At 39.9% G+C, this 21,979-nt stretch overlaps 1 protein-coding gene across 1 annotated transcript in view; it reads left to right on the top strand.

Annotated features, from left to right (window-relative positions):
• Positions 1 to 21,979, top strand: part of LOC137281365 (dynein axonemal heavy chain 2-like) — a 106,805-nt gene that overhangs the window by 15,090 nt on the left and 69,736 nt on the right. The window contains exons 14-32 of the mRNA XM_067812549.1: positions 1,283 to 1,288; positions 5,437 to 5,516; positions 6,551 to 6,697; positions 7,266 to 7,557; positions 7,943 to 8,047; positions 9,086 to 9,256; positions 10,106 to 10,240; positions 11,084 to 11,295; positions 12,197 to 12,397; positions 13,681 to 13,837; positions 14,206 to 14,295; positions 14,551 to 14,799; positions 15,715 to 15,876; positions 16,643 to 16,765; positions 17,166 to 17,303; positions 17,667 to 17,749; positions 18,709 to 18,889; positions 19,800 to 19,938; positions 20,613 to 20,830. Coding sequence (XP_067668650.1) covers positions 1,283 to 1,288; positions 5,437 to 5,516; positions 6,551 to 6,697; positions 7,266 to 7,557; positions 7,943 to 8,047; positions 9,086 to 9,256; positions 10,106 to 10,240; positions 11,084 to 11,295; positions 12,197 to 12,397; positions 13,681 to 13,837; positions 14,206 to 14,295; positions 14,551 to 14,799; positions 15,715 to 15,876; positions 16,643 to 16,765; positions 17,166 to 17,303; positions 17,667 to 17,749; positions 18,709 to 18,889; positions 19,800 to 19,938; positions 20,613 to 20,830 — 2,889 coding nt within the window. The remainder of the gene's footprint in view (positions 1 to 1,282; positions 1,289 to 5,436; positions 5,517 to 6,550; positions 6,698 to 7,265; positions 7,558 to 7,942; positions 8,048 to 9,085; positions 9,257 to 10,105; positions 10,241 to 11,083; positions 11,296 to 12,196; positions 12,398 to 13,680; positions 13,838 to 14,205; positions 14,296 to 14,550; positions 14,800 to 15,714; positions 15,877 to 16,642; positions 16,766 to 17,165; positions 17,304 to 17,666; positions 17,750 to 18,708; positions 18,890 to 19,799; positions 19,939 to 20,612; positions 20,831 to 21,979) is intronic.

Genomic DNA, 21,979 nt, shown 5'->3' on the forward strand with positions numbered 1-21,979 from the left:
GAATGTAAACAAAAGATTGCAAAAATAGATGAGAATAATATTTTGTCGGCATGACATGAGTTTCAAGATGTACTTGCTATTTACCAGAAGATTTTTATCAGGCCATAATCTTGCATGATTTAAAAGTGTGTCATGACTTAACAAGCCATGGAGAGTGATATATTTACAAAATGACCCAATGAAAATTCACTAGCCAATCGTGCAAGTGAGTGGAGATTTACTGTCCCAACTGGATTTTTACTAGCCACGAACTAGCGGGCATGTGGCTATTTTGCACACTGTCTGTGGTTGAAGATTTTTCATTCCTGAAATTATTTAGACTTTGTATGTTCTACAAATTTAGTGCCTCAGATAAGTTGCGATATTTAAATATATGTAAGACGATTAAAATTTGGTTTTCTGTTGTGACATTCACAGTGGAAGTTGTGGAAAAAAACATAGTATTTTATATTCTGCAGGTGTTTTACGTTAGATAGGAGTGAAAGCGTCCTACTGCTAAAGCATCATTTCTGTGTGTATATTTATTGTATCTGTTGTGGCTTGATATTCCTGGCTATAGTCTGTTTGCAGGGAAAACATACTGATGAATTTCACTTAAAAAAAAAATCATTTATGTTTGAAATCATTATTATTGGTTTTATTACGAGGGGGAGTAAGGGCAGTAGTTGGAACAATGAAAAAATTGTTCAAGTATTCACTTGGTCAGATACGGTAGGAAGGACACTCCTTACTTATAATTTGTATGTAATGAGCCCTCATGTAGTATGCTCTATACCTATTGTGGCTCTTGTCTCCTACCCAGAGTATCCATGAGGTCAGCCTAATGCCACAGGCCAGTGGGTTGTGATGACTGGTCACGTCAGGCAGTTCAAAAACTTAAAAATAATTTTTATCACTTTCAGTTCTGAAAGTTGACCCATCCAGATAGAATGTTTATTAAGCTGACGTTAATAAGATAAATTTCTGGTTCTTACAGTGATCACACATGCAATATACGTCTGTATATTCCTGTACTCACCCCAGCAAACCCACAAAGTAGGGACATTTATCAGCTGTACATTTGTCCTTTTGGTCTAAAAGTTTATTAAATGACCATTGAGACTATTGTGAAAATGGGTGAAAATGAACTGTTCACTCTGCCCCAGCTTAATAGTTACAAAACCACAAAGCAGAGACGTTTATCAGCTGTAAATTTTCCTTTGAGTTCTTCTTGTGCAGATACCACTGTTTCCAAATCTTCTTCATCATTTTCTACTAATCGATGTATCTTTCTTTATTCCAGAACCATGTAAGTTTCTCCCTGCTTCTTGCTATTTGCCATTGTATAGATTTATTTGTGTCATGTAGTGACCTAATGTCCTGTGGTCTCACCAACATGTACTGCACACTGCACCTGTGAATTATTTCACGCTTAATGTCACATATTTTGCTAAATATTTTATTAATAACATTTTTGCGGGTAGGCCTTACTGAACCTTAAAACATTTTGTCCCAGTCTTCCACGTGAAATCCTGACCCGTTTAAATTAAGACACTAGCTAGAATCGATTTTTGATTTGATTTTGTTTGGCCTGGATGTATGTAACGTATCTGCTTTTAGTATTTAATGTAGTGTTTTGAGCAGTGAGATGCAGTTCATATCACCATAGAAATGGCCATCACAATCATCATCTTTATCGTCATCATTGTCATTGTCGTCATCGTTGTCGTTGTCATCATCATCATTCATGAAACACCATTTACTGGACCAATAGTAAATACATGTAGATTAGTATTGCTTGAACACTCCCTGTACTGATGTTAAATTTGTATGATTTTTTTCTAAAGTCTAGAAGTACTTTCACGGAACTGCAGTCAGTTTGAAGTGCATTGTTGCTTCCCTTAGTAACTCCAGAAACTGCAGATAGTGGAATGGAATCCTAGATTTGTACAAATTATGATCCTTGTGTGCAAAGCCTGTGTCACTTCAGGCTTGCAAGCCACTTGAAGCTGGGACACAGTGGAAGCTGTCTAAACTGGCACTTGTCAGGACTGAAGAAATAATGAGGTTTAGACAGCATGCCAGATTGTAGAGCTGACACTGTTACCTCCGACCAGAAGTGAACCAGTTTCGTCACTCTCATATACAGTCGTGCCCAGTTTATCCAAACCTCAGATATCCAGAAAACTTGCTTTCCGAATGAAAATTCCTGAAAACAAATTCAGAACGTTGTAAAATTACTCACTTATCCAGAAATCTGCTTCCTGTAACTCATCGGTCATTTCCACAAGCAAAATGGTAAATCATATGCATTTTTTGTCTTGTATATCTGGATGGCTGAGCACCTGTCAGTATGTTTACACACACAAATACCAATTGGCCTTGTGCAGACAGCAGTCTTAGAAGCATGAGAAGATTAACTACCTCTAATTAGCAAGGTGAAGCTGATTTAATTTTTGAGGCATGTCGATTTGCCCGTCAATGATGAAATGTTAACTGAAAAAGCATGTACTTCTGGCGATAGCATGGGTTATCACAGACTTCGCTTATTCTCGTGGGTGGTTAACACAGTTTAAGTCTAGACATAGTGTATCGAGCAGGAAATATGAAAGAGAAACAACAAATGCTTGTTGATGTGTTGTAAATCAATAAAGGTTATCTCCGAGGCCTACTATGTTTGCTTCTTTGTACATTTACAAATGGTTCATAGTTCAGATATCCGGAAATTTGTTTATCCGACAATTTCAAGAAAAACACAAATGTTCGGATAAACGGGGCATTACTGGACATCGTTGAGTTGCGATAAGACATGCCAACTCACTGGTTACATGTACAAGTATACCCATACTGAGCTAAGGTTAAACGGTCTTTGTCGGCAATCATGCAGTTTCAAGGCAAGATTACAATACTCGTCCCGACAACTCCTCGCCACATGCCAGATTAGATAGGGCTGATTACTCACTGTTCATAAAAATATCCAGGTTGATCATTCCCTACCAAGATTTGGAATTGACAGCTGCCGGATTGCAGGGCTTTTAAATGATAATTGTACTAGCCATGGGCAGGACTGAGATTTTATGTCGATGTTGACAACTTCCCAGATTGGACAGCTGTCGGTTTAGTCAGCTTCCACTGTATGTATTAAATACTGTACAGAGTATACCCAACACGCTCTTTCAGTCTTTCTCTCATCGAGTCAGTATTAGGAACTCAAAAGAAATTAGAGGAACATAAGGTGTGTCACTGACCTGAATATGAATATAATAATGATCTGAAATGTGTTTGAAATAAAGCTATCTTCAGACCCTCTGGGCCAGTGGGGTAGGTTAGTGGTTGAAGCATTTACGAGGGGATGTCAATAAGTTTTGAGCCATGAGCATTTTTCATACCCAGGTGTCACAGCCTATGGTACGACATTGAACCTTGGGGTGTAGCTGACGTGATATATAAGTTTTGGTATCCTACTCTCAGAATTTATTGAACAGCTCACATTGACAGAAAGAGACCCCCCTCATGGCAGTGAAAATGAATAAAATTGAGTATAGAGCAGTAATTAAGTTTTAGTTCTTGAAGGAAACTCGGCGAAGAACATTGAAGAAAGGCTTTCAGCAGTTTATGGGAAGTCTTCCCCTTCATCTGCTACCATCAAACGATGGGTCAATGAATTTAAGCATAGTAGAGAGAGTCTTGAAGATGACCCCTGTCCAGGTCAAACAACAACAAGCACTAGTCAGGAATACATTGACAGAGTGCATAAACTTGTGCTGGAAAATCGTCGAATCACACTCCACGAGCTAGAGGAGACCTGAAGCATTTCACACGGATCCATTGAGACAATTCTTCATGAACATCTCGTCATGTATAAGGTGTGCGCAAGATGGGTGCCAAGAATGCTTACAGATGAAATGAAGCAAACAAGGGTCACCATAAGCAACTCCATGCTAACCAGATACAACAAGAATCCAGAAGATTTTCACTTTAGGCTAGTAACCTGCGATGAAACCTGGATCCACCACTATGATCCTGAGAGCAAACAAGAATCCATGGAATGGAAACATGTCACTTCTCCCGGGACCAAAAAGTTCAAAGACTCCAGATCAGTGCAGAAGGTAATGGCGACAGTCTTCTGGGATAACAAAGGTGTCATTCACATAGATTACTTACCAAAAGGAAGAACAATGAATGGGGAAAATTACGCTAACTTGTTGAGGCAAGTGCGACAGTCAATCAAGGAGAAGCGCCGGGGCAAGATCAGACGTGGTATTCTTCTACATCAAGACAATGCTCCAGTACACACCTCCCGCGTTGCAGCCGCTGCTGTCCATGAATGCGGGTACGAAATCTTGCCGCATCCCCACTACTGTCCAGACCTGGCACCAAGTGATTACCATCTGTTCCCAAATCTTTAAGAAACACTTGCGTGGTCGTAGATTTCAAGATGATAATGAGCCTATTGCTGCTACTGAGGCTTGGTTTGAGGACCAAAATGGCGCCTTCTACAGAGATGGCATCAGCGACTGGCAGAAAAGATGGAACATGTGTCTTGACTCACAAAGGGACTGTGTTGAAAAATAAATGTGGTTCATACCAATGTTTTGTGTTTTTCTATGCAAGGGTCAAAACTTATTGATATCCCATCGTACTTTTCATGCTGAAGACCAGAGTTCAATTCCCTATAGTATGTTAAGCCCGTTTACAGCGTCCCTCTATTGCTGTTGCTGTTGCTGGAATATTGCTAAGAGCAACCTTAAACTTCACTCACTCACTCAGATCCTCCCACACCAAATGAATCTTCCCAGTGTCGTGCACAATTTGCATTTGTCAAAAACAGTGTTATCGTAAAAAGGTGGTGGATCTGTGTTGTTTTTGTGGTGGTTAGTGATAGTGGTGGTTACCTGTCTGGGAACTAGTTCTTAATCCATCACATTTTGTTTGTGTTTTAACCTACCAGATAGATTGTAGATTCTGAATTCAATGGTTGAAAGCATATTAAAAAAATATATATGTATCTATATATAGCACCTCTGCACAGTGTATTTTAATTTTGTTTCACGCTAAGTGCCAGGAATTTTGGTGCATAACAAATCTATTGTATCATTATTGTTATTATTATCATGATTTATGTAGATTGCGAATTCAGTTTGATGATCAGCGGTACTATGAATATGGGGGCGGTATGGTAGCCTAGAGGTTAAAGCATTGGCTTGTCATGCAGAAGACCTGGGGTCGATTCCCCACATGGGTAAAATGTGTGAAGCTCATTTCTGGAGTACCTGCTGTGATATAGTTGGAATATTGCTAAAAGCAGCGTATAACCATACTCATTCATTTACTGCTGTGAATATGACCTATAAATTCTAAATTCAAGGAAGTATGAAAATCAGCAATTAAATGATTTGATGTTATGCAACTGAAATTTGGTGATGTTTTGTGACCTGGTGTAAATGTTTTCAACAGGAGCCCCAGAAACAGCTGGAGGCACCACTGATGTGTCGCAGCATGGAGAGACCACCCATGTTGGACATCAACTTTAACAGGTAGGCATCATGGCTTCACACAGTCAGTGCCATAGGCATAGGAACCCCCCTCACTCGCTCACCAGCACCAACACCACTCTGTCACCCCCTCACCTCTTTCACCCCTCCCTCCTCCCTAGCCTCTCCAACTTTTAAACTGTTCCCATACCTATGAGTGTCACTCACAGTTAGTGCTGTGAATCGGAAACCAAACCAACCACTGATAATCGGAGGACTTGTGGTGAACAATTATTGATTACAATCAAAGTACATACATTTTTAATCACCAATTCTAAGGCTTTTTACCCAGTATTTTTTCTAATTAATGCATTTTGTAACAATACTGTCATGCAATGAAATGCATGCTTGCAAGAAAGACACCTGAATTGTAAACAAACAATGAAAGTGGATTTTACAGTGTGCATAGGTTTACGCTGTTGAGTGCTTGTTTGTTCATGAACATAGCCAAATCTAATGGTTTGTTTACGTTATATAAGCCTATTATACTATGACGACAAAATTCTGATTAATCAAAAATATGTTTTTGGCAATCAGTAATTATTTTTTATCCTTCTTCCAGTCAATTTTCAATCATTTTTGAATGCATCATCATTGAATGCATCTCTACCATTTGAAATGTATCCCTGATATTACCATCTCCATAACATTCGGTGCCAGACCACCTCCGTGGTGTAGTAGCTACAGTGTGTGCGCGGAGAGCGGAAGGCCGGTTGTGGGTTCGATCTCCAGCCACATCAGCCAAAAGATGTTAAAATATGGTATTTGTTGGTCCCTGCCTGGCGCATGGCATAAATAGAAATAAGAAGACCTGGTTGGCTTGGCGTATAGTGTGTCTATGTAGGGTATTCATGCTAAACTGTGGTATGGTATCTCAGGGCAAGCATTAGAAAACCAAAGTCTGGTCTAGTACAAGCAGTCACACATGTACATGCATGCACGCCGTCATATGAGTGAAATATTACGATGTTAAGCCCCCCCCAAAGTATGTACCAAACATTTTGTCCAGCTTGTGACTGTGTGACCTTGCCCTTCAGGAACATGCTGAAGATGTTCCAGGAGATCCACTACTGGGAGAGGCTGATGTTCGAGATCCCACACTATGCAGCAGATGTCTACTCCAAGAGGGAAGACCTCCGTAACCTGCGTGAACATGTGCTACTGGTTGTCAGAGACTACAACAGGTCAGCTAATCATATCAGTTGGTGCGGGACCAGTTCTATGATATCACTATGATGTCACTCTCTTTCTAGCTCACTGACATGAATATCATGTTATGTCATAGTCCATTTACTTGATCTGACCAAACTGGTGGTAGAACACTGGTATTGACTTTTGAGTCAGTTGTTTATGCTTCTCTCCCACTTGAGTCCAAACAGGATTGCCTTTAAATATTGACTGTTATAAGCTTTACCAGCTACAATGAAAGTGCATTAGGTGAACCTAAACTTGACCTGTAGAGATCAGATGAAGTGGATGATGTCTTGTGCACAATGTTTTATGAAATTAACTCCTGCCTCCACTTCAGACCATTTGCTCTGAACAGCAGTGTTGAAATTTTGCCATTAGCCTTGAACTTTGACTGCAACCTTGAACTTCGACTGTAACTTTGAACTTTGACGATGGCCTTGAACTTTGACTACAACAATGAAATATTGCTGATGGCCTTGACGTCTGACCAACATTGATGTATGCTGTTTCTCAGGATATATAATTAATTATTATCTATATAGCAGACTGCCCCTTTTCCAGAATTATCGCAGCATTGTCCCTGGAGGAGCGAGGATTGTTCCGGGAGAGGATCAAAGTGCTAGATAAGAAGATCCATGCTGGACTCACCAAGCTGACATGGGCCTCGAAGGGGATATCAGACTACTTCGTGGGCGAGTGTCGAGTTCATGCCAGTAAGGTACAGGCAATAGTGGATGACTACAAGGGGGCCAACATGACTGTCTCTGCACACTGTGTCAAGATCAGCAAGACCCTGCTGGTGAAGATCGACAGCAGAAAGATCTATGAAAATCTGGAGTTTGATGAAGATCAGGTGGGCTTACTTCATGGCCAAAATTATGTTACAACCCAAAGATCATTCTCTGAAATGTAGTGATGATAGTATTCACTGTCATTAGAATGCTAGACTTTTACTTTTGACTAATGATTAGACACATGCCATTTTGTATTATACTAGAATTGTTCTATGATAAGTGCAGTGATTTCCCTTTTTGAAAGAAATCAAGAGTTGTAAACCATCAAACGGTAATATCATGTCCTCAGGTTTCATTTTGATGTGTGTGGATCAACCTTGGGATCAATCCCAAATATTGAAACTCACTCCTGCAAAATTTATCAGAATGTGTTTCCATGTCTGCAAAGTTTATTATTGTAGCATTTGTATAGTGTGATTAAGTGGAGTATCCATGTATTTGCAGGCCAGGTTACGAGAGTCAGTACAGAAACAACTGAAGGAGATTCATGAGGAGATTGTGTCTACCATGAACCAGACACACGATGTCTTCAAACATGATGGAGCAGAGGTGAGTCATCTAGCACAGTAGTTGCAGTAGTTATCTTACTAAATGTTAGGGGCTGTTAAAATACTGACGTAAGTTGTCACTGGTCATGAGGGAAACATGGGTTAATGTACCCTTGATGTTTATTTATGTTCCCTGAGTCTGAAGGGGATGCACCCTCAATGTTCCTTGAGGGCAAGGGGAACATAATCAAACATCAAGGATGCATTAAACCATGGACCCCAAGGGACCGATGAACAGTGTATTTATCTTATCAAACATGTCAGTGTCAAATTTGAATTGTTCGAAGGATACAAAACTTATGTAGCCATCACTAGATTTTGCAGACAACAAGAAAAACTGATATAGAGTTATTTGTATTCACAAAACATCAGAATTTCCCTCATATCATACGTGATTCAGTGTTATTCAAGATAAAGAATTACTACCACAAAGTACCAAATGAGTTTGTCATTCCCAGTGGGATACATAAAAGATATTATTCGCTTGTATGAGTGAGTTAAAATTTTACATCGCATCGGCAGTATTACAGCCATATAGCAATGAATCGCTTGTATGAAGGGTGCAGTGAAAATAATAAGAATGCTCAGCCAATCAGAAAGCGACATTTATGTGTGAGGCAAGATAAATGGTATTTTCTAACCTAAATCATGCACAAGTTATATTTGTTCTTTTGAGACTGAGTTTTAGTAAAAGAAAACAAACAATTTTATACCCATCCTCTCTGTTGTTTTCTTTATAAATCTGTAGTACATACAAGAAAAGATTGAGTGTCATGTCAGTACGTGTTTGGTCTTAGAGGGTAGCCATGAGTTTTGTACGTAAACTGGTCAAGACATTTGTTGGAGCAGAGTGGATCTTGTTGGTTTTATTTCTGTTGTGTGTAGTTTCTGTTGTTGCTGTAGCTTCTGTTGTTGTAGTAGCTGCTATTGCAGCTGCTACTAAGCTGTCATTGTTGTAGAAGTTGTTGTTGTAGAAGCTGTTGTCATTGTTGAAACTGTTGCTGCTGTTTTTGTATGCCATACTGATGTTGTTTTCCAGGTTCAACAACATTGGCATCGCTACACGGAGAAGATGGACAAGATGGTGGAGGAGGCATTCCGTCTCAATGTCAAGTACTCCCTACAGGAACTGTCCAAAGCCATCAACGGGGATGGCAAGTCTCAGCCAAATCCACTCTTCAGGGTCAAGGTCGTTCTGGAACAAGACAAGGTATGTATGACCCAAATATTACCAGCCTTGGGGGTCGCATTCATGATGTCTGCAACTTGTTTATCTCTACATAATAGCTCTCACTAAAGCATTTGTTGCTCAGTCAGTTTCTGAATACACAAGGTGAGTGGTATAACCATTGTCAGTAGCAGAGATTCAATTTTTTCTGAAAAGACACTGGCCACAGGGCAAGTGACTTTAAAGAAAGTTACTTGTCCTGACTAATTTTCCATTTGCCTTGATTTTTATGACATAATCATGATGATGGAATTTTGAAGAATGAGTCAAAATGGTATTTAATGTTAATGTTTAGTGGACTTTTTATTGAAAAGTGATAAATAGCAAACCAAAAATAACTCTACTTTATTATCATTTTAAATTTGATAGGTATATTTTGAGCAGATATGAAATGAAATCCAAGTTTATTTGCAGTTTGAAACCGCAGAAATTATCTAATAAACCCCAGTCCAAGATACAATTATTTAATTGCCAGAAATGAAAACTGACTTGTCCTGGGTCTTGGCAATGGGATTTTTTAACCCCTTACTAGTTTTACCAAATATCCCTACTATGGAAAGTTTAGACTTTTGAGTACTAATTGTCATCTATAAAAAGGGTCAGTGCCTTGTGAGAGCTCTGTTGAATGCTTGGATCAGAATATGACCAGCAAATATAAGAGTCAAACCATGCAGGTTACTAAACATGTTCTTGCACTATGCATCAATCTAAAGACAATATTAATATAAACTCCCTAATCATGCTAAGGGTCTAGAATGTCACAAATTAGTCTTTTTTGGCCATGTTTTAAATTATTTTAACAGTGTTCACTCCAACAATTCTTTCCTCTAGGTCGAGTTCTCGCCCACCCTGAAGCAGCTGGCTACCATCATGGGGAACATGTCGTCCCATCTCACCAAGGCCATCTCCGGCATCAAGAGGCTGCCTGATGCTCTCCGGACCAGGAAGAAGTCTATGAGAGAGCTGGTAAGTTTTATCACTGGCCAACGGAAATGTGATCCTGACTTAATGAAAATGATGTGGAATGATGTAGGAATTTAAAAGGCTTTTGGTGTTAATATCCACTTGTTCACTACTACAAAAAATGAGTCCTGGCAGCCTCATATCTTTAACTTTCCACGTAGAGTTATGGCCCCTTGTGTTGCATGCTATTGACCACCGTATTTATATCAAAGGGAACAGAATTAGAGTGGGGCTCACTTTCTTGTAAACTTACAACAAGTCCTGTGGTTCTGGCAGCATCAAATTACCTGCTCTTGATTCTCGTTAATGTTTAACCATCAAGTCAAGCATCGAGGTACAGAAAATGGAAAAGAGTAAAGCTCTACTTGCCAATGGTAGTTTTTATGGATATGAACTTGAAGATTTTCCATGAGCAGGGGTTCAAAATGTTTTTTCAAAGTCACTTGCCACAGGGCACTAATTTTCCACTTGCTCTTATTTTATGACATAATCATGATGATGGAATTATGAAAGAATAAATGAACATGGTATATGATGTTAATGTTTATAGGACTATTTATTGAGAAGTGATAAATAGCAAAGAAAGACAACTCTCCTTTCTTATCATGGTGAATATTTATATATATAGCAGATATGAAATGAAATCCAAGTTTATTTGCAATTTGAAACTGCAAACAGAAGTTATCTAGCAGCCCCTGGACAAGTAAAATACCATTATTTGATTGTCTGAAATGAAACTCACTTGTCCAGGATGTAGGGCGATGGGATTTTTGAACCCCTCATGAGAAAGTTTTTTCTGAAATGTGCACATGATTGGGAAACGCTTATTCTATCCTATGTTTCCAGGCAATATATGAAGTTATAGCACAGGATGACGAGACCAAGAAAATCCAGACCGTGATTAACAGCGGTATGCAGAGTAATGCATCTCACCTGCAGAACTATCTGAGCACCTGGGACAATTACAGGGAGATCTGGGAGATTCAGAAGGACGCCTTCATCCGCAGATACCAGAAACTCAACCCACAGGTGTCATCATTTGATGCAGATATTGGCAGGTATGTTGGATATCATCAGATGATTGTCTCTATTCACAGGACAGTGTTTCAGTAAACCTATATCAACCCCAGACCCATTCTCAGAGTTATTGCAACCTCAAATTATCTGCCCTTGACTTCATTAACTGACCAATCACATGTTGAGATACTGGGATAAGGAAAGGGTAAGGATGTATGGCCACCGATCAGATCACTCTCCTACCCAGAGTTCCATGTGGCGAGCCAGCATAGTATCTCTGCCACAGGCAAGAAAGATGTGACGATTCCTCACATCTTACACAGTTCAGCCAATACAATGTACAAATTTCATAACTGTTTTATTTTTGATGAGTCTACACGTCTAATTAAACATCTTTGTTAAAATGGTTCAGTTTCAAGGAGAAATTATCCTACAACTTGTAGCACTATTTTGATTTGGGTAGCGACCCTTTGTTTATGTGGGTTGTACGGCTCCATGTGCTGTCATCGAAGCCTAATGGATTGCAAACAATGCAGCTGTTTTGAAATATAAATATGCGTTGTCATAAACCTTACTGACACAGTTGTAGCAAAATATTTACGTAACAGTGTAAAACATTGTCAAAATCTCGTCAAATCACTTGCCTTATATCAGTCTCAGCTTCTTACTGAATGTGCACATTTGTTTACAAACAAGAGAAAAGTCTGATCATGTGATATGCAAATTAGCGTGTGGCAGTGATGTTATGCTAAGTCATTGCTGCGGAGTGTGCGATCAGATTGCATGAAAAAGTGCAGTTAAAAAATGGAAACATTGTTTGTGGATGTGGAATCAAGACAAAATTTAGCATGCGTAAAAAAGTCTCATTGTATGAATGCATCACATCTTTGATTTTCATGAGGGGAATGCTCCAGGTTACTGTGAACACACACTCTTCTGCAGATATGACGAGGTGGCAAACAACGTCCAGACACAGGAGACTATCCTCAACATCCAGTTTGTCCTCCTGGACTGTTCACCACTAAAACAGGCCATCTTGTCTCACTGTAAAGACTGGCAGAGCAAGTTCACCACCCTCCTCAATGAGATAGCCTCCAGCAAACTGAAGGAGCTGTACACATTCCTGAAGGACAACAGTGAAAAGTAAGTAGAGGATATCATATGCGTGCCCGTGTCATACTATGTTTATGACATGAGTGCCTAAATCTTGGTATTTCCAGATTGAGTGCAAGGGATGTACTGATATTTGAACAAATTAGTATGATGTTGGCACTAACATGATATTCTGTTTATTATTGAAGTCATCAAATTGAGGAAATTAAACCCAAATCTACTTTCAAACATAGGCTGGCTACCCACTGGTGCCACATGTAGAATGCAATGTCAAGGATGAAACATGACGTAATAGCATTGCTTTATAATGACTTTGTCACCATGACAAAGTGATATTTTGCCATATGGCATCATATGAAAATATGAACCCCGATATTTTTGCTGCCGTAGGTAATAAATCTCTTATCATATGGCAGATAGATATCCCTCTTTTTGATTGGCCCTCTTGGTCCCATGACCACACTATGTGATGTCAACCTCACTTCACCTGGGTGAATATTACATGCTCAAGGTTGATAAAACGTTGGATCAGCCTCACTAGAAGTCAACAATGGTATGGTATCATCCCAAACTGTGTTCCACAGGCGATATTGCTAGCATGAGATCAAATGATGTCTCTCAGGAAATATTGTACATCAACCTGACACCATAAATTAGATGACTCACTGTGACGTCAAAAACCTGATGACGTCACAATACCATTGTTGCACTGCAAGTCTAATTGCAGTACTGTGTTCTAAGATGTACATTTTTCATTGAAAACTAATGAAGAATAATTTTTGATAATAAATAGAAGCTCACACTCATGTTTTCTAATATCATACATTTCAACACTTGATCAACTTGTGGTGATATATTTGATATCAAAAGACACATTGGGTTTGATTCCCTATTTGTCATATTGTCATTGTTAAAATGAGCAAAACCTGTGAAGATCCGGGGTAGACTAGGCCTTCAGCAACCCATGCTTGCCATAAAAGGCGACTGTGTTTGTCGTAAGAGGCGACTAACTGGATCGGATGGTCAGGCTTGCTGACTTTATTGACACATGTCATCAGTTCCCAACTGCGCAGATCAATGCTCATGCTGTTGATCACTGGATTGTCTGGTCCAGACTCAAGTATTTATATTTACAGACCGTCGCCATATACCTGGAAATATTGCTGAGTGTGGAGTAAAACTAATCTCACTCACTTAAAATGAGCAGAGTTTGAGGGGTAATCCATGGGCTGTTCCTAAACCATTCAGCTTTCTTCAGTTGACTATTTAAAAATTACTATTTATTAAAACAAGACTATTGCCATGACTGCCAGGGTCAAGCGGCTACCCCAGACATTGGATGAATTGGGAGAAAGCTTGAATCTGTGGGAGAAACTCAACAACGACAAACCTGAGATTGAGGCCAAGTTTGCTCCCCTGAACGACCAGTTTGGCATTCTTGAGAAGTATGAAGTCACCATTCAAGAAGATGTAAGCAGCCATTTCGTGTTTAGTATTGGGCACTTTTTGCAATCTGAGCATGGCAGACAGCAAAAGTTTAATGTTTGGTTATGTAACCTAATTGACATGTTCATTTGTGGGAGAATTTCAGTTTGTTCAGCAAAGACAGGCGGTGGGGTAGCCTAGCGATTAATGCGTTCATTCGTCATGCCATAGACACGGGGTTGATTCCCCTCATGGGTAGAGTGTGTGAAGCCCATTTCTTGTGTCCCCCGCCATGATCTTACCAGATAGTTGCTAAAAGCAGCGTATGACCAAACTCACCCTTTCTAAGACCAACCATTTTGATATGAAGTTGACTTTTTCATGGTGTTTGACTAAATTCTTCTTGCAAACAGGTCATCGAGATGCACAAGGCTCTCCATGGGGAATGGGTGGCATTCCAGGAAACTCTCATCGATGCTGAGATAATGCTGAAGAAACACAAGGTAAAGAGTTCTTCAAATATTCCCAATTTGTTTCATACCAGATACTGCTATGAGGTCATATACTAAACCTGGACTTGCAGCTCCCCCAAATTTTCTACAGAATCAGATCATTGAAAGCCTGAAAATCATTGGACACAAATAACATGTGTCCCAGGAAACAAACAAGCAAACATACAAACAGTCAAGCAAACAAAGCAAGTATGAGTTGACTGAAGTAACATACCCTCGTTCACACTGACTCTTTCCTGTTAACAGGAAAAGTTCAAGAGCAGTCTCCTCGCGCAGTCAGAGGAACTGAAAAAACAGGTGGCGAATCTCCTCGATGAGTTCCAGACCAAGGGTCCCTTCACCAGCAACGTGGCAACTGCATCAGCGCTGGAGACTATAGAAACTATCCGCAAGTCTCTCACAGCTCTCAAAGACTCAGAACAGAACATCAGGAAAGGTTTGAACATCTTCAAGATTGATCAACCACCATCCAAGGAAATTGCCAATCTGGAGAAGGTAGTTCCATGCATTCTCACAAATCAATTCCCAATTGTGTGTTTCCTCTTTTAGCTAAAATGACGTGCACCCCCTTTGGCTGTTGCATTCATGTTTTCCTTGCACTTTAATGGAGAAGCTAAGCTGCAATTTGTTTACGATTTCATGAATGACCAATATGATGTCTTTAACCTAATTTCTAAATGCATGTTTTCTGATGTATTCTGTAGAGCTGCACAATATAACCCTGTTCAGACATGAAAACGAAATGTACTGGTATTTTCACATGCATTTGGAAAACTTTGGAAAATTATATTTTTCTCCCTTAAAGTCATGCGTTTGTTGTAATATGGCAACCCCAAAAATGAACTACTTATAATCGAGCTAATGTTTAATCGCTATGCTTGATTAAGCTTTAATAAAAACTTTTAATTGTCCTGCCTGAGAATTTCACTTTACCATTGCATATTGTACATACACTGTTCCTCTTGTGAATAGTTCCTTATGCTGTGAACTTTTTCCACCCAAAATGCGGCCATACTGAAACGTTTGCACTAGTTTGATGGTTACCGTGGCAGTGGGAAATATTTTTTCCAGATGTCACCCTCTTGGGAGGGATGACACGGAAACTTGTTTCACTGACCAATGAAATTAAAGCAATTTACATTTTCAAAGCTGATGAAACCAATACACATTTAAAATAGTGAATCAAGGGTGCATACAGCATTTTGTGGAATGGAGGGGGGGTGCAAACTTCAATTTCACTTGAGTTTCAGTAGCCATTTAACAAATTTCAGGGCAAAAGGAGGAGTGAGCACCCCTGCACCCCTCCTCAGGATCCGTGTATGTGAATATGCTAATTTCTAAATAGATGTATGATATCAGTGAGATGTGTCAGAAATGAACCACTCACTCACTCAGTTGTTCCTGTGACAGGAGTTGGAGCAGATCGAGGCAGTCTGGCAGCTGACCAAGGAATGGGAGGAGCTTTGGCAGGACTGGAAGGTCGGCAAGTTCACCGAGCTTCAGACGGCCAACATGGAGACTCTCTCTGTCTCCCTCTACAAGAAGCTCAACAAACACAGCAGGGACCTCAAGGTACACCAGGGATGATGTTTAATAAACCAGGCAATGTTGAAATGATGATGATGTGTTGTTTGGAAGTTATAAAAGATATTGATACAACATTGATACAATGTTTAGAAGATGCTGATGCAACGTTGAGGATGCTGACTTGATAGTAATGTCAAGTATTCAAAATGGTGATAAAGAACATAAGGGACTATTCATAATTTATCACTAGGGGGGCGGTGAGGATTTTCAGTGGTGGGAGGTCATTCATTTTGTCCACAGAATATAGGGGGGTAAGCTGCTTTGTACAGATAATTTAGGAGGGGGGTCAGCTATTTTGTACATGGACAAAAGCTGTTTCTTGGGTCGTTTCTTGGGGGTGGGGTGAGGATTGGGGAGCTATTTGTTTTGTCCCGAGTATTGAAGGGGGGGCTAGCAGATTTGTACAGAAAAATATATAAAAGTCCTCATCGCTCCCCCTAGTGATAAATTATGGACGGTCCCTAAAGTTTTTTGATTTTATCTTCTTTTTAATCTTTGATATAAACTGAAAAGTAGTTGATTCAGTTTTGGTGAGACATGTGTGCTATGTTGACATAATGTTATTTATAAGAAGCATAACATGGGTGTTAATGATCTCAACATGATGTTGATCTAATGTTGACAAGATGTTAGTGACATATTCATGAGATGTTGCCATGATGCTGATACAATATCTTTTTCAAAAAGATGATTATGCATTCTGGATAACATGCCATGTTTCATGACTTGTTAACATGTTGTTTACACTCAGGACAAAAACTGGGAGGTGGTTGAGACAAGCAAGAACAGAGTGGATCAGTTCAAGAGAACCATGCCTCTCATCACTGACCTCAAGAACAAGGCCATGAGACCCAGGCATTGGACACAGATTCAGGTAGGTCTCCATTACACATGCCCGTCATCACTGACTTCAAGAACAAGGCATGCACTACATGGCACATGCTTGGAGGTGTTCGATTCACTAACTCACTGAAGGTATGACCGGTCCTGAATGCTTGTTACATTTTTGGATGGAAACAAATCTGTATAACTTTCCCTCTGCCTCTTTCCTCTCTCCTAAACAGTCTGTGTGATCCATAAGACAAAAAGGAATCTATGCTAGACTCAGTGACATGGTTTATTACATGTCATCGTACCCTGACTGCATGAATGGTTGCTCATGACATTAATCACTGGTGCTGTGAAATAGTTGGTCCATCAGTTTGTGCAGAATTATAATGGATTTTGAGTCAGTAAACCTTTCAAGATCTTGTCATGTGTTATTTCCTGTTTAGACGGAGATGCAACGGAGCTTTGACCATGATGCTGATGACTTCACTCTGGAGAGAATCATTGAGTACGGCTTTGACCAGTTCAGTGAACAGATCAACGACATCTCGGGTGCTGCCACTAAAGAACTGGCCATTGAACAGGTACGCTATGCAGTCATTGTTGCTGATTAGGCTAGTATTTATTACATACTGAACAGTAAAAGAAACTCTGATTTTTTCTTCAAGTTTTTATAGGCAGAGGAGATAAACATGAATGCTCACTTTTATGGGATTTCATTTGTTTGAAACTTGCATTTCTTTTGCGATATTTAGTTTGTGTAGAATAATCATTTCTTTTTTGTTTCATGATTTAGCCTCTGTCAGACCTAGGTGTATACTATCTTTTGACTGTCAGTTAATCTCACCGATAATTTCAGTGGTATTTGTCTATAAATGATTCCATGAAAGTCCCACGATGAGAGTGAAGTGCACAACCAGGGATTCATTCGTTTCTTTTCCCTCCAGGGCTTGGGGGCGATTGAACAAACATGGAATGTAACAGAGCTGGAGATTGCCCCATACAAGGACAAAGGTCACTTCAAGCTCAAGTAAGTGGACATACAGATACCAGTTCATATCCCGTCTTCCTTAGGCAAGGGTCTTTAAATCAGATCCGATTTCCATCTTTGCCGAACTGTTATGGGATTTATGAAATTTTGGCCCATCACAATATAAAATCACGTATCAATAATCATCATTTTTAGTTCTTAGTTGTTGTCCGTTTTTTGTTTTTTTTTAAATTTACTTCAGGAAATAGAGAAACTAGATAGTCCTTGAATGTTCCAGGGATAATTCATATCACTGATTTATGAAGCCAGGATAGTATTCATTTTTGCCAGGAATGAAAGATGTCTCGGTGTGCAGTAGTCTAATTAGGAGATAAACATCATGTGTTGGCCAATTTCCGGGTGTTATTGAGTATTTGAAGCATGGGAATGCATTTGGAGTCGACGGCGTCAGCCGGAGGTTTCAAATGAAATATTCCCCTGCTTCAAATACTCAATAACACCCGGAAATTGGCCAACACATGATGTTTATCGACATTGTAAACACAAAAGTAAACCAAAGGGTTTTAGTGTCTGCACTCGTTTACATCGCATATGGATACAGCAGTGAAGTGTCATCAGCTGGCCGTTTCAGCTTGTTCCCATGGTAGCATCGGGAGCTGCTCATTTGTGACGTCATTCTAACTTTACGTCACAATATGATTTGAATGACCTCACCACTGTTGATGACACAACAAAACAATTGTTTACGTGTCAATACGCGGTGAATAGTCTTTCAGTTTCCGGGAATCTAATACCATTTAATCATGTTTTTCAACCAATCAGATTACAGAACACAGTAACTTTTGGTTTACAATATTCACTCATCATACTGAAGAACTGGACTTGATTCCCAAAAGGTGCAGTTGTAGTAAACCCGCTCTTGATGTCTCCTGCAATGAGGATATATTGAATAAGGCTGAAAATGAGGAAATGCAAAACTCACCATTAATTTTCTGCAGGTCAACCGATGATGTATTCTTAGCCCTGGAGGATAACCAGGTTCAGTTATCAACGATGAAGGCATCTCGCTTTGTGAAGGCGTTCGAGAAGGATGTAGACAAATGGGAGAGAACTCTGTCTCTCATCCTAGAAGTTGTGGAGATGCTGCTGACAGTACAGAGACAGTGGATGTACCTGGAGGTAGAGTTGTCTCCCTTCCATACAAAAATTCAAATTAAATGTGCTTACATCACTACAGAGGCCATTAAATAGATATTATATTGTCTCTGATCACTGTTATGCGGTACAGTTATCTCCCTTGAGTGTTCAATTCACATGACACATGAATCCTACCTTCTTGAACTGGGACAGGTCCAGATATTCTACACAGGTACCCCACCTCCTATTACCCTATCCTATAGCTACCCAGATACCCGATATGTTAATTCCTGACATCAAATTTGCAAGAAATGGTAATAAAATCAGTTTTTCAATATCTTAACCATGATGTGTTGTATTTTAAAAAAAAAGTGACTGTAAATTATGTGTAAATCTTCAAAGACAACACAACCTATTATGTTGTTTAATCTATCAGTCACATGACTGTAGCATGTCGGGATTGGGAATCCAGGTCCAACTCATTACCCACCCATCCCAACTCTACTACCTTCATGCAGTATTAACTGGACCCGTGAAGGTCCTGGGTTAGAATAGGCCTTCAGCAACCTATGCTTGCCATGAAAGGCAACTATGCTTGTCGTAAGAGGCGACTAACGGGATCGGGTGGTCAGACTTGCTGACTTGGTTCACACATGTCATAGGTTCCCAACTGCGCAGATCGATGCTCATGTTGTTGATCACTGGATTGTGTGGTCCAGACTCGATTATTTACAGAAAGCTGCCATATAGATGGAATAATGCTGAGTGCGGCGTAAAACTAAACTCACTCACTCACTCAGTATTAAGTGAGTCTGCAGACATGTCTACAAATTTCATTAAAAAGAAATACAAATAGTTTAATTGCAATATTCATATTATGATTAATGGAAAATGAATCTGAATACATGATAGATGTTACTTTTATTCTTATTCTAATCATTAATGCCATCAGAATATCTTCCTTGGTGAGGACATCCGTAAGCAGCTTCCACGAGAATCTGCAGAGTTCGATGACGTGAATGCCAAGTGGAAGATCATTATGACCAGACTCAACAGTGTGAAGAACGCACTCAAGGGAACGCATCATCCAGGTATGTTGATGTAGGACATGTACCTGCCATGTTTGTTTAGGTTAGATATTAAGACACTGAAATCACACTAACTTCTCAAACTTTCCTCACTTGTTCCAAGAGTTCAGAAGCCGATTGGCTGATTGTTAAGTTTGACATCCCTACCTCTTTTTGAGTGCATGTGATATGTTTTGTTGCTTTTGCGGGCCTGTTCCAGCTACATGGTAGAGGTCTGTGTGTAGTCTTAACCTGAGACTATAATCCAGCATTTGTGATAAAGTGACATTCATTAACCAAGTATATGAGTCTTACCACTTGATTTCATTTGTCCATTCATGACAAGTATGGGTTGCTGAAGATCAGTTCTAAGCTAGATCTTCATGGGACTTTGATCATCATACATGTATCTAATCAGTGGCAGAGATGTGGATTGCATGAGCTGGTGGTGATGAGGGACTCAGACCATTGTACAGACACGTATCTGATCAGTGGTAGAGATGTGGATTGCATGAACTGGTGGTGATGAGGGACTCAGACCATTGTACAGACACATATCTGATCAGTGGTAGAGATGTGACAAGAGTGAACTTGTTGGTGATGAGGGACTCAGACCATTGTACAGACACGTATCTGATCAGTGGTAGAGATGTGACAAGAGTGAACTTGTTGGTGATGAGGGTCTGGTTGTGTTGTAGGGATGCTGGAGCAGCTGAATGACATGAACCTGAAGCTGGAGGAGATACAGAAGTCCCTGGACATGTACCTCGAGACCAAACGACAGATCTTCCCACGATTCTACTTCCTGTCCAATGATGACCTCTTGGAGATCCTGGGCCAGTCCAAGAACCCAGAGGCAGTTCAGCCTCACCTCAAGAAGTGTTTCGACAACATCAAGTCTCTCAAAATGTCCAAGGTGAGGAAGCATGAATGCCTGCATTGAGGAACAGATATGTCTTAGATATATTGTGACATATTTTTTATAGATGCGAGTAATTAACCGACCATGTAGTATTGGGTCCATTGATGCTATTGATTGCCTATATGTATTTGTATCCATGTTACCTTTTTATGCTGTTTGCTTTGCTTTCATGTTCCAATATTTGCGCTTGTATTTGATCCTTTAGCCTGCACATGTCCTGTGCTTGGACGATGATAGGGAGTAGTTTGAAAATGTTCTTTATAAACTGAAATTAATTTCACCAACTATTTTAGCTGCAGGACCGACCATCAGTAAGTAAAAGTTTGGGGAATTTATCATTTAACAATGAGTGCAGGTAGTTAGCAGGAGAATAGCATCATGCAATAATGAACTGTTTATGGCCAGTCACCATGGAAGTCAAATGAGTGAGTTTAGTGTTACCTGAATTTTGTAGTAAGTTTTAATCCAATAACCTTTATTTGACTCAGGTTAGAATAGCACGCTATTGCCTCTTGCTAGAAATGTGTAAATTTGATTGACAAGCCAGGCTTGGTGACCTCGTTGATGGTTTGTCATCTTGTCAGTACAGCTGGGAGATTGTTCGTAGTATCGACCATTGGCTTGTGATGTGTAGACTCGATTATGTACAGGTTACAGTGATAATACTGGGATAGGGATGAGGTAGAGCACATCCTTGATTGCTTGTCATCCTGTCAGTACAGTTGGGAGATTGTTCATAGTATCGACCATTGGCTTGTGAGGTGTACACTTGATTATGTACAGGTTACAGTGATAATACTGGAATAGGGATGAGGTAGAGCACATCCTTGATTGCTTGTCATCCTGTCAGTACAGCTGGGAGATTGTTCATAGTATCGACCATTGGCTTGTGAGGTGTACACTTGATTATGTACAGGTTACAGTGATAATACTGGAATAGGGATGAGGTAGAGCACATCCTTGATTGCTTGTCATCCTGTCAGTACAGCTGGGAGATTGTTCATAGTATCGACCATTGGCTTGTGAGGTGTACACTTGATTATGTACAGGTTACAGTGATAATACTGGGATAGGGATGAGGTAGAGCACATCCTTGATTGCTTGTCATCCTGTCAGTACAGCTGGGAGATTGTTCATAGTATC

The sequence above is a fragment of the Haliotis asinina genome, chromosome 4 (genome assembly GCF_037392515.1).
Source record: "Haliotis asinina isolate JCU_RB_2024 chromosome 4, JCU_Hal_asi_v2, whole genome shotgun sequence".
In the NCBI taxonomy this organism is placed as follows: domain Eukaryota; kingdom Metazoa; phylum Mollusca; class Gastropoda; order Lepetellida; family Haliotidae; genus Haliotis; species Haliotis asinina.